The sequence below is a fragment of the Myotis nattereri genome (assembly GCF_964212035.1).
Source record: "Myotis nattereri genome assembly, chromosome: Y".
NCBI lineage: Eukaryota > Metazoa > Chordata > Mammalia > Chiroptera > Vespertilionidae > Myotis > Myotis nattereri.
Genome location: NC_138094.1, coordinates 36,207,687 through 36,220,503, shown reverse-complemented (window position 1 = coordinate 36,220,503; position 12,817 = coordinate 36,207,687). Strand labels below are relative to the sequence as shown.

At 42.2% G+C, this 12,817-nt stretch overlaps 1 protein-coding gene across 1 annotated transcript in view; it reads right to left on the bottom strand.

Moving 5' to 3' along the window:
- The window catches only part of LOC308512437 (centriole and centriolar satellite protein OFD1-like), a gene marked incomplete at both ends in the record, with an annotated part of 61,116 nt that overhangs the window by 21,254 nt on the left and 27,045 nt on the right, over positions 1 to 12,817 (bottom strand). Inside the window, 5 exon segments of the mRNA XM_081082189.1 lie at positions 6,089 to 6,271; positions 7,170 to 7,264; positions 8,839 to 8,912; positions 10,916 to 10,980; positions 10,982 to 11,011. Of these exon segments, the coding sequence (XP_080938315.1) occupies positions 6,089 to 6,271; positions 7,170 to 7,264; positions 8,839 to 8,912; positions 10,916 to 10,980; positions 10,982 to 11,011 (447 nt within the window).

The window sequence follows — 12,817 nt, the reverse complement described above, 5'->3', positions numbered from 1 at the left end:
TTCCATTGAAGAGTGAAAGGGAAGAGTAGAGGAATAGGGAGAAGAGAAACACTGATGTGAGAGACACCTCAACTTGGCCTCCCACATGCACCCCCAACCAAAGATGGTGAGAAAACCCACAACTGAGGTATATGTGGTTGACAGGAATGGAACCCACCATCTTTTGGTCTGCAAGCCATCGCTCTAACCACTGAACAAAATTAGCCAGAGCTAGGCCTTCCTTCTTAATGCATGATATTATTTCACAACCCAGGATCCACAATCATATTCATAAATTTGGTAACAAAGCCTAAGCAGACCTGAATTCACTGTTGATAAACTTTACCTGAACTGATGCAAATCCATTCATTACCTTTATTTATTCTACCCAGCATGGATAGTCACATATTTGACTGCAAACATGGTTCACTAAAGGATGCTGCCCCAGAACTCCCAGGGCTGTGGCAAAACCACTATAGGGCCCAATCTATCTATGCTAATATAAGTTTATGTGGTTGTTAAGCCCTCACGCCGCAATGCCCTCATGCCCATCACATCCATCATCAGGAGGCTGCGTGCACAGGTGGGCGCAGACTTGATGCTGTGTGCACGGAGGTGGGGCCTGGCAGCTAGCTCCACATGGCGTGGCCTGGGGTGCCGCAGTCTTTTTGCATCAAAGGTTCAGGAATTTGGAGAAGGGGCTGACACATAAATGGATACACTGGACAAGAAGTATAAATTTGGAAGGCATGGGGGAAAGCCAGGCGGAAACCAGCTCTCTAGTGGAGTGGCTTGCCGAATTTCTGGACCCATGGCTTTTTATTTACACATTTTGCCCTTTAGCAAAATAAACACACATATCAAAGGTCAGGTTTGATAAACAGGAAAAAATTATCAGGTTAGAGGAACTGCTTTTGGCCTTTCCTCTAGCAGCAGGTAATAATTTGCAGATTTTCAGCCCTGCTGAATATAGAAGCCCATCAGCCTTCTGGTGAACTTCTCGCATTTATTATGACCTGCTGGTCTTAGCTTCTAGCACTGGTGGTCCCGAGGCTTTACATGCCTGCAGGCAGGGACCCTACTCCAGCCTACCTCTTTGGGGCAATTCATCCAGGAGCCTACATCTTTGGGGCGATCTATCGTGGGGCTCCAGAACTGAGAGGGCACAGGCCAGGCTGGGGGGCCCCTTCCGCCTGACTGCAGGAATTTTGTGCACCAGGCCTCTAGTCGATAATAAAAACATAATGTGCTAATTAGACCGGACAGCCGAATGACCTTCCAGACATCCTTCTGGACAACCTTCCAGACAAAGCCACAGCTGCGAGGTCTGAGGCGAGCCACCGAAGGTGAGTGCACAAATTTCATGCATCAGGCCTCTAGTTTTCAGATAAGGGTATGAGGACCTGCAGCCACAACAAGACTAACAACTCTGCTCCTCCCACATTACACCTGGGGAGCTAAGGCTAGGTCATACAGGTAGGGAGGTGTACAGATGCTGGGACTCCCTAAGCAAAACCTGAACATGCATAGCCAGTCTTGTGGCCACTACTCTCCAGCAATGCCTCCAGGGCAATGCATGTGTTTGAAAAGGTTCCATCCTCAAACTATTCATCTTTCGAGATCACTGTGATTTCAGCTGTGGGCAGTTTAGCAAATAGGCGTGAGAGAAAATAAGGAACAGGGAAGGAGTCAAGAGATAAAAATGAAACTAGCGTGGAAGATGGGAAAAGGAACTGAGGAGGAGTGAGTACAAATAGGAACTGAGGAAGGCTCCAGGCCAGGAAATGTGGAAACCAGTTCAACTGCTAACACACAGAAACTTTCTTTTTGAGCTTTGTATCTCAGCTTCAGTACACCTGTTATGAAGAAGAGGCAGGCAGTATGCATCCTCAGGGCAAACATGCAGTAACATGATAGCAGTAATCCTTCTGAGTATTTGATGTGTTGCAGGCACTCAACTGAGAGCCATCTCATTTTGCCTTCTTCACCATGGCAAAGTAGATATTCATATCCCCATTGCAAATGAGGAAACTGAGGTCCAACTGTAGCTGGAGAAATCACTGGGTCAAATTTTTCCGACTTTAGTGGTAGTGGGTGGCTCTTGCAGTATCTTTAGAAAAAGACTTTTCTAAGACTCCCATGGGAGAATGAATGTATTTTATTGGTGTGTAATTATATTTTCTGGTCTGCAGGGTTCAATGTCCCTTAGCCTAGTCCTGAAAAGAGTGCAGACGGGGCTCCAGCAGAATCAAAGAGTAGGGCCAGTATCCAGAGTGTCCATTCCATGGTGGAGCAGGGCATGATTTAGTGTCAGGCTACATTTAGTACATCAGTACACTGTGTGAAGTCTACATGGCTGTGGGTCACAGGGTGAGTAGAGGGAGGTAAGAAGACCATAAGCTGGGAATCTGAGGTGAGCAGCGAGAGAGAGGGGCTTCTTTGTTCAGGAGCTTAAAAATTAAATATTCCTGTACTTGCGGTGGCATGCCTATTTCTGGCTACTGACTTATTCCCTGGTGTGACTGACTAACAGATAAGCAACATCCCACGTCATGCAGACCTCACTGGGCATGGGTCCATTGTCTAGTGCCTTCCCACAGTGATCTTTAGGTAATAAACTTGGAGACTATTAACTGCAATTCCCTGGCAAAGCTGTATAAATGGCATGTCTCTATTACCTAATCTTCCTTTTACTCCTTCCCTGTTAATAACCAGGTTATTATAATGGTTATCACAAAGAAGTTAAATGTGTCCAACCAAGGTTAATCAGTAACTTCAAAATTGAGGTGCAAAAACATAAACACTGTATATAATCAATGTGATATATACTAACCTCTATCTAAAGCAACTGAATGACAGGTCCACCAGTCACTCTGACATGTACTGATACCAGGGGGCAGACACTCAACACAGGAGCTGCCCCCTGGTGGTGAGTGCGCTCCCACAGGGGGAGTGCCGCTCTGCTGACTGACCTGTTCCTGGAGGCCCACCAGCCAGCAGCAGTAGCCACTCACTCCCTCAGTAGTCCTGCAGGTCCAATCTCTAGAGAACAGGCCAGGCACCAACAGACCAGTACCACTAGCACAGGGCCACTAGCCTCCTGAAAGTTGGCCTCAGGCACCGCAGCTGCTTCCCCTCCCTAGACACTCTGCAAGGAAGAAATCTTGACAATCCCTGGGAACGTCAGGGACAGATCTGGATCCTGGGCAGGCAAGGGCATCCCACCACCTGCCCAAAGGGCAGATTGCGTTCTCCCCCTACCGCCCCTCCATCCCATACCCTTTGGGACAGGCGCCAGATGCAGGCAAGCGCCACTGCGCCACTGCAGCAGACGAGCTTCTCCTGATCAGGACTGACTGGGCGTGAGCCTGTGGCAGGTGCAGCAGGATCAGGATGAGCCAGAGTGGTAGGCAGTAGCAGCAGGTGGCGCTGGACTGCCAGTTTCAGCACAATCCCCACAGGCCACACTGAGGGACCCCACCCATGCACAAATTCATGCACCAGGCCTCTAGAGTGACATAAGTCACCCTGCTTCTCACATATTTTACTCATTTCTCAAGGAACACGTAAAAACCCTGAAGGGTCAGATTGATCTTATTATCAAGGTAACAAATATAAAAGAAAAACCAAGGTCCATGAATTTGGGAACCTCTGTGCCATTACACCTTTCTTATTTGGGGTACAAGGCTCTTCCAAGCCAAAGGAACCTATAAAAGCAAGTCACGTTAGCTGATGACTGACTGGTTGGTATTCCTGAAATGGACAGAGTTTTTACTTCTAAGATGACATATTTCTATGGCTTTTCCCCTACTATGAGAATTACTGAAACTTCAGTAGTGATCATTACATTTCCATATATACTGGAAGTTTTACACATACACATTTGTAAGTTAAAAATCTCTCTAACCTGTCTCAATCTGCTTCAGTTGCAATTTTAAATCAGCCACCTGCATAGTTAACCTCCTTACAGAAGCATCATAATTTAATATCCGGGCCTTCAGCTTTGCAGAATGCTCAGTCTGAAAAGATTTAAAGAAGGGAAGAAATCAATGTAAAAGAAATCCCAGTTCACTTCAAAAGGAACAAGTCTTTTATAGGGCTTATTCTCTTTTCCATTTTGCCCATTCTGAGCAGCTTCATGCCTGTGGTCCACAGGTCCCTAGAAAACAATAGAGCACACAAACAAGTTTGCCACCTCCATTTGCACTCATCTCTAAGAACAGTTCTATAAGGTATGAGGCAGACACCAGAGTGTCAACAATTCTAAGTCACAGGGCAAGAATCAAGAGACATTACTAGAGGGCACAACCGAGACTGGGACAATTTCTGTTTATGAGTGCGCTTTCCTTGGGATTTTATTACTGTTATAAATATAGTTATATCATCACCCAAGAATTTCTCAGGTGAGAAGGTTACCTTAGAATAGTGGGGGGATAATTTTTGATGTTAAAACCAATCTGATTTACACTGGTGTGACACACACCAAGCTTACATGTGTACACAGTGGATCAGACTAACACCCGACCAAATAAAGATCAGTACTCACTTCACTTTGCAGCTGTCTCTGCAGAGCCTCCTTGTGAGTTTCAAACTTCTTATGCCCTAACACGAAAGCAGCTCCTGCTTCCTTCAACTGTTTCTGCAAATTTACCAGTTCAGGAGGTGGTTGAGCTATAACGAAGAAGGTAAAAAAGCCTAGTGATTATCAACAGTAAGTTTTCCCATCTCACTTAGCAAAAGCAGCTAAAGATATTTTAAATTGTTCTTTCTTTTCTTTGTACACATGTAGTTAATACCATATTAATTCTATGGAATGGACTAAGAGCACAAATTTCAGAAGAGTTGAATGCATGCAGAGGCAAAGTTCACTACTCTTTTCTAATGCAAATGAAAGAAATTCTTTCAAATCCTTTAACTAACCTGAAAGCCCACCTCTTTCCTCTATCACACACAGGAGGCATAAAAGGAGTTCTCCATCAAAACCTGTTAAGTACCCCTAGGTCTAATCTGATCTGTGCACCAGTCAGCAACACTCAGGGTTCAAGCAGACATCAGATGGAGTTCCACCATTTCAGTCACTGAAGAACCACTAAAGGGTGATTCATGTAGGTTAGCCACTAAGGGTGGTATAGTTCTCTGGGCTAGTAATGGGGCCATGCTGTTAACTCCGTGGGCCCAAAGTAGGAGTGGGGAAACTTTCTTCTGCCAAGGGCCATTGGGATATTTATTTTTAGTTAGTTATTTATTTTTAAATATATTTTATTGATTTTTTACAGAGGGGAAGGGAGAGAGATAGAGAGCCAGAAACATCGATGAGAGAGAAACATAGATCAGCTGCCTCCTGCACATCCCCCATTGGGGATGTGCCCGCAACCCAGGCACATGCCCTTGACCGGAATCGAACCTGGGACCCTTCAGTCTGCAGGCCGACGCTCCATCCACTGAGCCAAACCGGTTTTGACATGGATATTTATAACATCATTTGCAGGTCATACAAAATTATCAACTTAATTAGCCTCCTATATTTGGTCAAACATTTAATTAACTCACCCCTAATGCCTTGGCAGGGCCAGATCAAAAGATTTTATGGGTCTTCTATAGCCTGTGGGCAGGACAGTCTCCACACTTGGCCTAAACCATCAGGGAGGGAAGAATTCCCAGAATTGGGAGAGAAAGATCTGGCACAGGCACAGAGCAATGGTGAGAGGTCATCCTGTAAGCACTGGATCTTGCCTTGCTGAGAGGCACAGGGCCAGCCCACAGCCAATATATACAGTGGGGGTGAGGATGCAATGGTGGAGAGGGAATAATAACCTCAACCTCACTCTCATTCCTCCTTCTCAATGGCCAAATCTGAGCAGCAGAAAGTGAGGGGAGATTTGTACAACCCAGAAGGCAGATTTGTAGTTTAAAGATACTTCTTAGTGACACTAATAATATACTATAGTAATAGCAAGCAAAAAAGGAAGTAACTTCAAATTGAGAATCTTAATTTTACAAAAATTTTCCTGATTGAAGCCTTCCTTACAGATACAAAGCATAGTGTCATAATATTAAGCTAATATGAATTACAAAGACATGCAAATCAGGAAAAAGACATACGGTTAAAAAGATGCAAGTTTTCATTTCTGCTCTCTTCCAGTTGTTGTTTAAGTAATTTATTTTGAGCCTGAAGCTCTAATTTCTCTTCTTTTAGAAGCGAATAGCCACTCATCTCTTTCATCTCTTCATTCAGCAGGTGGTTTTGCTTGGTTATTGCCAAGAACTGGGCCTTGAGAGATTCGAGTTCAAGCTGGAATTGAAAAAAAACTTGCATTTGAACAGTTACTGCAGTACTTCTTATGCAAAAACTGGCAGGCTGCTATAAACTGGGTGTCATAGTAAGTAAGGTCACTGGACAGAGGACTCATTCTCTGCAGTAAGAAGAACCTGATTCCAACATGGAAGCTCATCTTTGCCCTAGAAGGGGCGGGGGAAGTTCATCCAACCTTATACTTATGCAGAACCCTGGCCTACAAAGCAAGTGCTTCAGATTAAGTTTGTTGCCCATTTTCCAGATACAACTAAGGTCCCAATAGCAATCACAGACTGCAGCAATGTTTATAAAAATGAAAAGCTGAGCTATCACAAACATGCTGTGGTGCTTTCCTTTTTTTATACATTTCATGTTTACATACAAAAGTCTACAATGTTCTCAAATAAATAGATCATTACAGCTGCAAAAATACATTTTATGTGCAGGATATATCCAGGTACATCAAGTTCCAGCTCTGTCCTTCAGAGAGCACACGTGATGAACAGCAAGAAAATAAATGGCATGTAAAAACACATCTCATTCTGTTTTATCCTGTAAGATCCCAATGTAATGACAGGAATGTTCACCTTCTGCTGATGGGAAGGAAGGAGAGGCTAAGGCAGAAACTAAAAGCACTGGCCACCTGCTATGGGCTAGGCACATAGGTCAGCTCACCACGGAACCTCAACCACCCCAATGTTTAAGGAACTTGTTCGAGGCAACAAGCAGGAAGGACTAAAAGGAAGAACTACTAAATTAACTTAAGTTGGGCCTTCTTAGTCATAAAATAAACAGTCTAAACACATCAAGCTAAATAATGTATGGCTGAAGCTAAAATTTCATCTACTGCCTTGAAGTTTTATCGACTTCAAAAAACAATAGGCTTAGCAATTACCTCAAGTTCTTTCACACGAGTTGCAGAATGATTGCATTCTTCTTCCTGTTTTGAATTGGTAGCCATGGACTGCTCTTGCAAAAGAATAGGTTTTTCTGAAAGAGAAAGCCAACCAATTTAAGATGTTTTTCTAGTGAATAAAAACTCATTTAAGAATTTATGTACAATGTCAGACCTAATGACGATTATTTCATCATCTAAAATAGCAGGTGTCATAGTCAAAAATCAGTAGGGAAAGTAAGAAATAAGTCCTATTACCCAACAGGTGATGGGAAGTCTTAATGGTCACATATATTGTGAACTTTCTTCCACTACACATACCAACCAGTTGCACCAGCTGCTCAGAGCCCTCATACCCAAAGATCTGAATTTCCTTAAATACAAAGATTTGTCTTATGATTTTAGTGTCTATTTCATCATTTTCACTTCATTCAATATGAGTCTTTGCAGATATATCATTAAAAAAAATTAGCTGACTACATGATGGTACTAATTCCTAAGAAGTATTAGTCTAGTTTTCACAAGATAGTCACAGAGGAGCAGCCACACACTGGGTGACCTTATGGGTCTTTATCAAGTACCCAGCTCTGGTTCCTTTGAAATTTCTACTTAAGTTCACTTCTTTTCATAGACAAGTTTCTACAAATATACTGAGACATAAAATATCAAGAGATTGAAAAATTATTCAACTTTCCTACTCCTGGGTTAGTTATAAAACAGTTTAGGAAGTTATATGTCAGGTAAAAATATCATGAGGCATAAACATATGTTACAAGTAAAAGAAATAAGGAAACAGGTCACAGGGAATGGAGAAGTTAAAATTTTCCATAAGTAAAAAATGAAGTCTCTCATGCTTAAAACCACAATGAGATATCACCTCCCACCTGTTAGAACAGCTATCATCAATAAATGGATAAATAACAAGTGCTGGCCAAGATGTGGAAAAAAGAGAACCCTCATACACTGTTGGTGGGAATGCAGATTGGTGCAGCCACTATGGAAAAACAGTGTGAAGTCACTCTCCCCACCCCCACCCCCCAAAAAATAATAAAAATAAGTGCGGCCATATGTTCTAATAATTCTACTTCTCAGTATATGTAAAAAACAACAACATGCCAATTTGAAAATACATACATGTGCACCCACATGTTCACTGCACCATTACTAGTAACAGACAAGATTTGGAAGCAACCTAGACTACCATCAATAAATGAATGTGTGGATACAGAAGATGTGATATATTACTCAGCCACTGAAATGAATAAAATCTTGCCACCTGTGACAACATGGATGAATCTAAAGGATATTATGATGAAATAAGTTACAGAGAAAAACAAATACCTTATGATTTAACTTACATGTGGAATCTTAAGAAATAAAAATAAAACAAAACAGACAGGCCCATAAATATAGATAACAAGCAAGTGGTGGTCAAAGGGGAGGGAGGAAAGTAGATGGGGGAAGAAAAACCTCCTGAATACCCTACCTCTCTCAGGTTAAGGTCATTTTTGATACGTAAAATTAAAAGAACAAAATAATGATTAATTTTGTAGTAAGAGTAAAATGTAAGCTACACACACACATATAAATTTAGAACAGGCCCAATTTAGGAAGCTAATAACCTATACCAGAAATTTACAAATGCAGCTTTCTTCTCCACAAGAATCACCTTTATTCTTCCTGTCCTCTTCACCCAGTCTGTTAGATCTATCGATGTAGTCATCCTTTAGCTCAAGTTGATACCTGAGAATTAGAATGACCAAAATGATTTTCTTGTCACTTTCCTGAACAGATTCCTATCAATGTATGGGTTTCTGTGGCACCCGGGCACCTAAGGGCATGAACATGGCCATGCATAACTTCAAGGACTATCAGTACCAAAGCCCAGAGATGCAAATTCTGAATATAAAACCTGCTACAATCCTTTAATTTGGTCCCCAAAACTCGTTATTGTGAGGTTATTGAGAACAATTATTCCATGGTGGTCTGGATTGGCACACAAAAGTAAATTAAGTTCAATTTACACTGGTACAACTGACTCTAAATCCCAAGAACAAGAAGTCAGTCACATCCACCTGCCTTGCCTTGCACCCCATCCCCACCCCAAAGAACTTTTGCCCTCAAGGGCTGGGCATAGGGTTCGGGGCCAACTTCGACCACCCTCATATCTGGGTTAGCAATACCAAAAGCACACTTTCAAGTTTTACTTATCTCCACCAACTGCCACTAGCAGACGTTTCAGTTGAGAGAGATGGTGAGTATCCTGTGAATTCCCACCCTTGCTCAAGTCATAGAGGATACCCAAACCAGACAACATCAAACAGTACATGATCTGCGAAGCAGTGGGAAAATTAACATACACATTTACTCATTCATTTATTCCTAAGGGTTTAACAACTACAGACATGTCAGCACTTGCTATTACACTCGAGAAGCTGACATACTATATGTATGTCATCATTTCAAAATCTATACATGGAAAGGTACTATATTTTAATTAGAATTCTTTTAAAGAATAAGCTCAGTACTATGTAATGTAAGTACTATGTAATGTAATCTCATGACAAATTACGGGCAAGGCAGTAAAAAGAGACCACTTATTAAGACATACCAAAAGTTAGTTGAGTCATCTCTTCACCATAAATTCATTTACTCAATGAATATTATATGAACACCTGTGTGCTAGACACTACACTGAGCACTGTAGAGAAAAGTTACCATATGGGCTTGATGTCTGCACTGAGTAGTTAATCACTGCAACACATTAAAACTCAGATTATAGGGAAGTCATAGTAACCATAGTTATCATATTTTCCTTTTCCTGTATAATTTTTTTGCTCCATTGTTAATTTCCATTTATTTCTTTTGATTCTGGCTTTGCAGAATCTTGAAGGAATACAGGGCACATGTTACCTGATAAGCACTAAAACCACTAGGCAGAATAATTTATAAATTGATAGATACCTCCAGAGTAGTGGCAAGTATGAGGCGGGAGAGGAAAAGAGAACTAAAAGGGATTATAATTCCAGCCCTGGTCAGCCTGATTCAGATGGTTGAAGCACTGTCCAGTGCATTGGAAGGTCATGGGATCAATTCCTGATCAGGGCACATACAGGAGGCAACAGATCAATATTTCTCTCTCATGCTGATTTTTATCTGTCTCTCTCCTTTCCTCCCTAAAATTATTATTTTTTTTTAAAAAAAGTGAATTTTTAAAAAGTTGATCAACCTGTGGGTCGCGACCCCTTTGGTGGTTGAACGACCCTTTCACAGGGGTCGCCTAAGACCATCCTGCATAACAGCTATTTACATTACGATTCATAACAGTAGCAACATTACAGTTATGCAGTAGCAACGAACATAATTTTATGGTTGGGTCACAACATGAGAACCCGTATTTAAAAGGTCAGAAGGTTGAGAACAACTGCCTTAGATCAACCACTTTTATAGTTTATCTACAATGTGAGCTGAGCAACTCACAATGTGCCATAAAATGAAAGCAAATCACAGACCCTCAATACATGTTAGAAAAGCTATGAGTAAGAAAGAGCAGAGGATGCTATTCCCTATACTGTAACTCTGTAAAATTATCTTAAATATTCATGGGAAAGGCTTGACTGTCAATAAAAAACACGTATTTTTTTAAACACTATCACCATAAAATGTTAAGTCTTATCTACTTCACTAGTATTGCTGTGTTTCCATCAACTTATTCCAAATCTATTACTTGTTTAAGAACACCAAACAATTTCTTTAGAATTTCATTCTTGAGCTTTTGGTCACAGGTCTCCTCCATGCTCTTTATATTCAGGATCCTGTCTCCTAAGTGCATCAGCCACACTTTTATGATTTTCTTCTGTAGCCTCTGATATTAGCAAAAATATAAAAAGCAAAAAAAAATAAAACTGTAATTGCTGAAGTAAAGACTTCAGGAGAAAAAAATAACATAATTTTAGCTCCACAAGCTAAAACTGTTATGTGACTGTCACTGCTGGGAAGTAACTGGAAAGAGCTGGAGTTCTCCATCTATTTTATGAACTGACCAAGTTATGTGGGATCTGAAGTAGCAGATGGAGCAGCATGGTGCACCAGGCTGCAGGGAGTGTGCAAGTTTCAAGACCAAAGTGCTTTTCATAGAAGATGATGAACACTTAAAAAATGATTGCAGGTAATAAATGGCCATAATAAATTCAGAGAAAAGCTACATACCAAACTTAAGTTAGTGTACTTTTGCTTTAGTACTTATTTCTTCAGTAAGATTATTTCTGTGAGGTTTAACTGATCAGCCCATAGGTATGAAAGACAAAAGATTTGTTTCTGATATTTAATAATCTAGTGATTGAATACTGAAGAGTGCTGAACAATAGAAAAAGATAGATAGGTCAATCAGAACTTCCAAATACTGAAGAATGGAATGGTCTTCCCTTGGATCGAGCCAGGTAAGTGCTAGGGAATGCTGACCATTCCAAGCAAAGGATAAAAGCTCTATGTGTTAGCACCCTCTGCTGACTAACATGTAAAGCAAAGGAGCAGTAAACAATACTTATTAGCTTACTAGATGCCTGGTGCACAAATTCATGAATGGCAGGGGTCCCTCCACCTGGCTGATCACGGTGGTCTCACACAGTCCTGATCTTCTCACCCAGTCCCAATTGGGGCTGGGGTGGGATCACAGGAGGGCTCCAGGGCAAGTCTGGTCCTGTCTTGCCTGGTCCTGATGGGCCCCACCCCAGCAGCAAGCAACTTACTGGTTGGAACATCTGCCCCCGGGTGGTCAGTGCAAGTCGTAGCGACCAGTCAGTTGACCACTCGGTCAGACACTTAGCATATCATGCCTTTATATATATAGGTTGTAACTCACAGCACAGAATGTTCAGCATGAACTTTCCCCTGCCCCTGGTCTTGGAGACCGCATGTTCTTCTAAGGCTCTGCTCACCAAATTCAGCTGCCACATGAAGTAAATTGCATTGTGTGCGTGGAAACCCTTTGTAGGCTCCATTGCTGTGTCTTTACTTCGTTGCAGTTCCAATTACTCCAACATAAAGACAGACACCCTCATTATCAGGTAACACCATCATGGTAAGACCCCTGCTCAGCCTACTGCAGTGGTTTTTAAACAGGCCATGGGTCGCCCCAGATGGTTTGGTAGAGTAGGTACAGCCGCAGCCTGCGAACTAAAGGGTCCTAGGTTTGGTTCCGGTCAAAGACACATTCCTGGATTGCGGGCTTAATCCCCAGTATGGAGCACATGCAGGAGGCGATGGATTCTCTCTCATCATTGATGTTTCTCTCTCTCTCTCTCACTCTGCCTTCCTCTCTGAAATCAATAAAAATAGGAAGTAGGCCATTAATCAAATGTTGCTGCTCTCCATCCAGTCCCCTCAAACCCTCTTTTGTCTTTGACCCTCCCCACACACACACTCTGCTGCGGTCTGTAAAATGGGGTCAGGATTTCTACTTCAACCAAGGGCAAAGCTTCCACATGGACCTCCTTTCCCGACTGTCTTTGCCCCCAGTCCTGTGTGGTTTCTCCCTCCTTCCCCTCCATCTAACTTGGTGGGCCCTGCTCTGCCCCCTCCTCATGTGACCTCCTGTCCGCAGCCTCGAACTTTCTCCTCTGGGGGCAGAGCTCTCCAAAGGCTGTGTG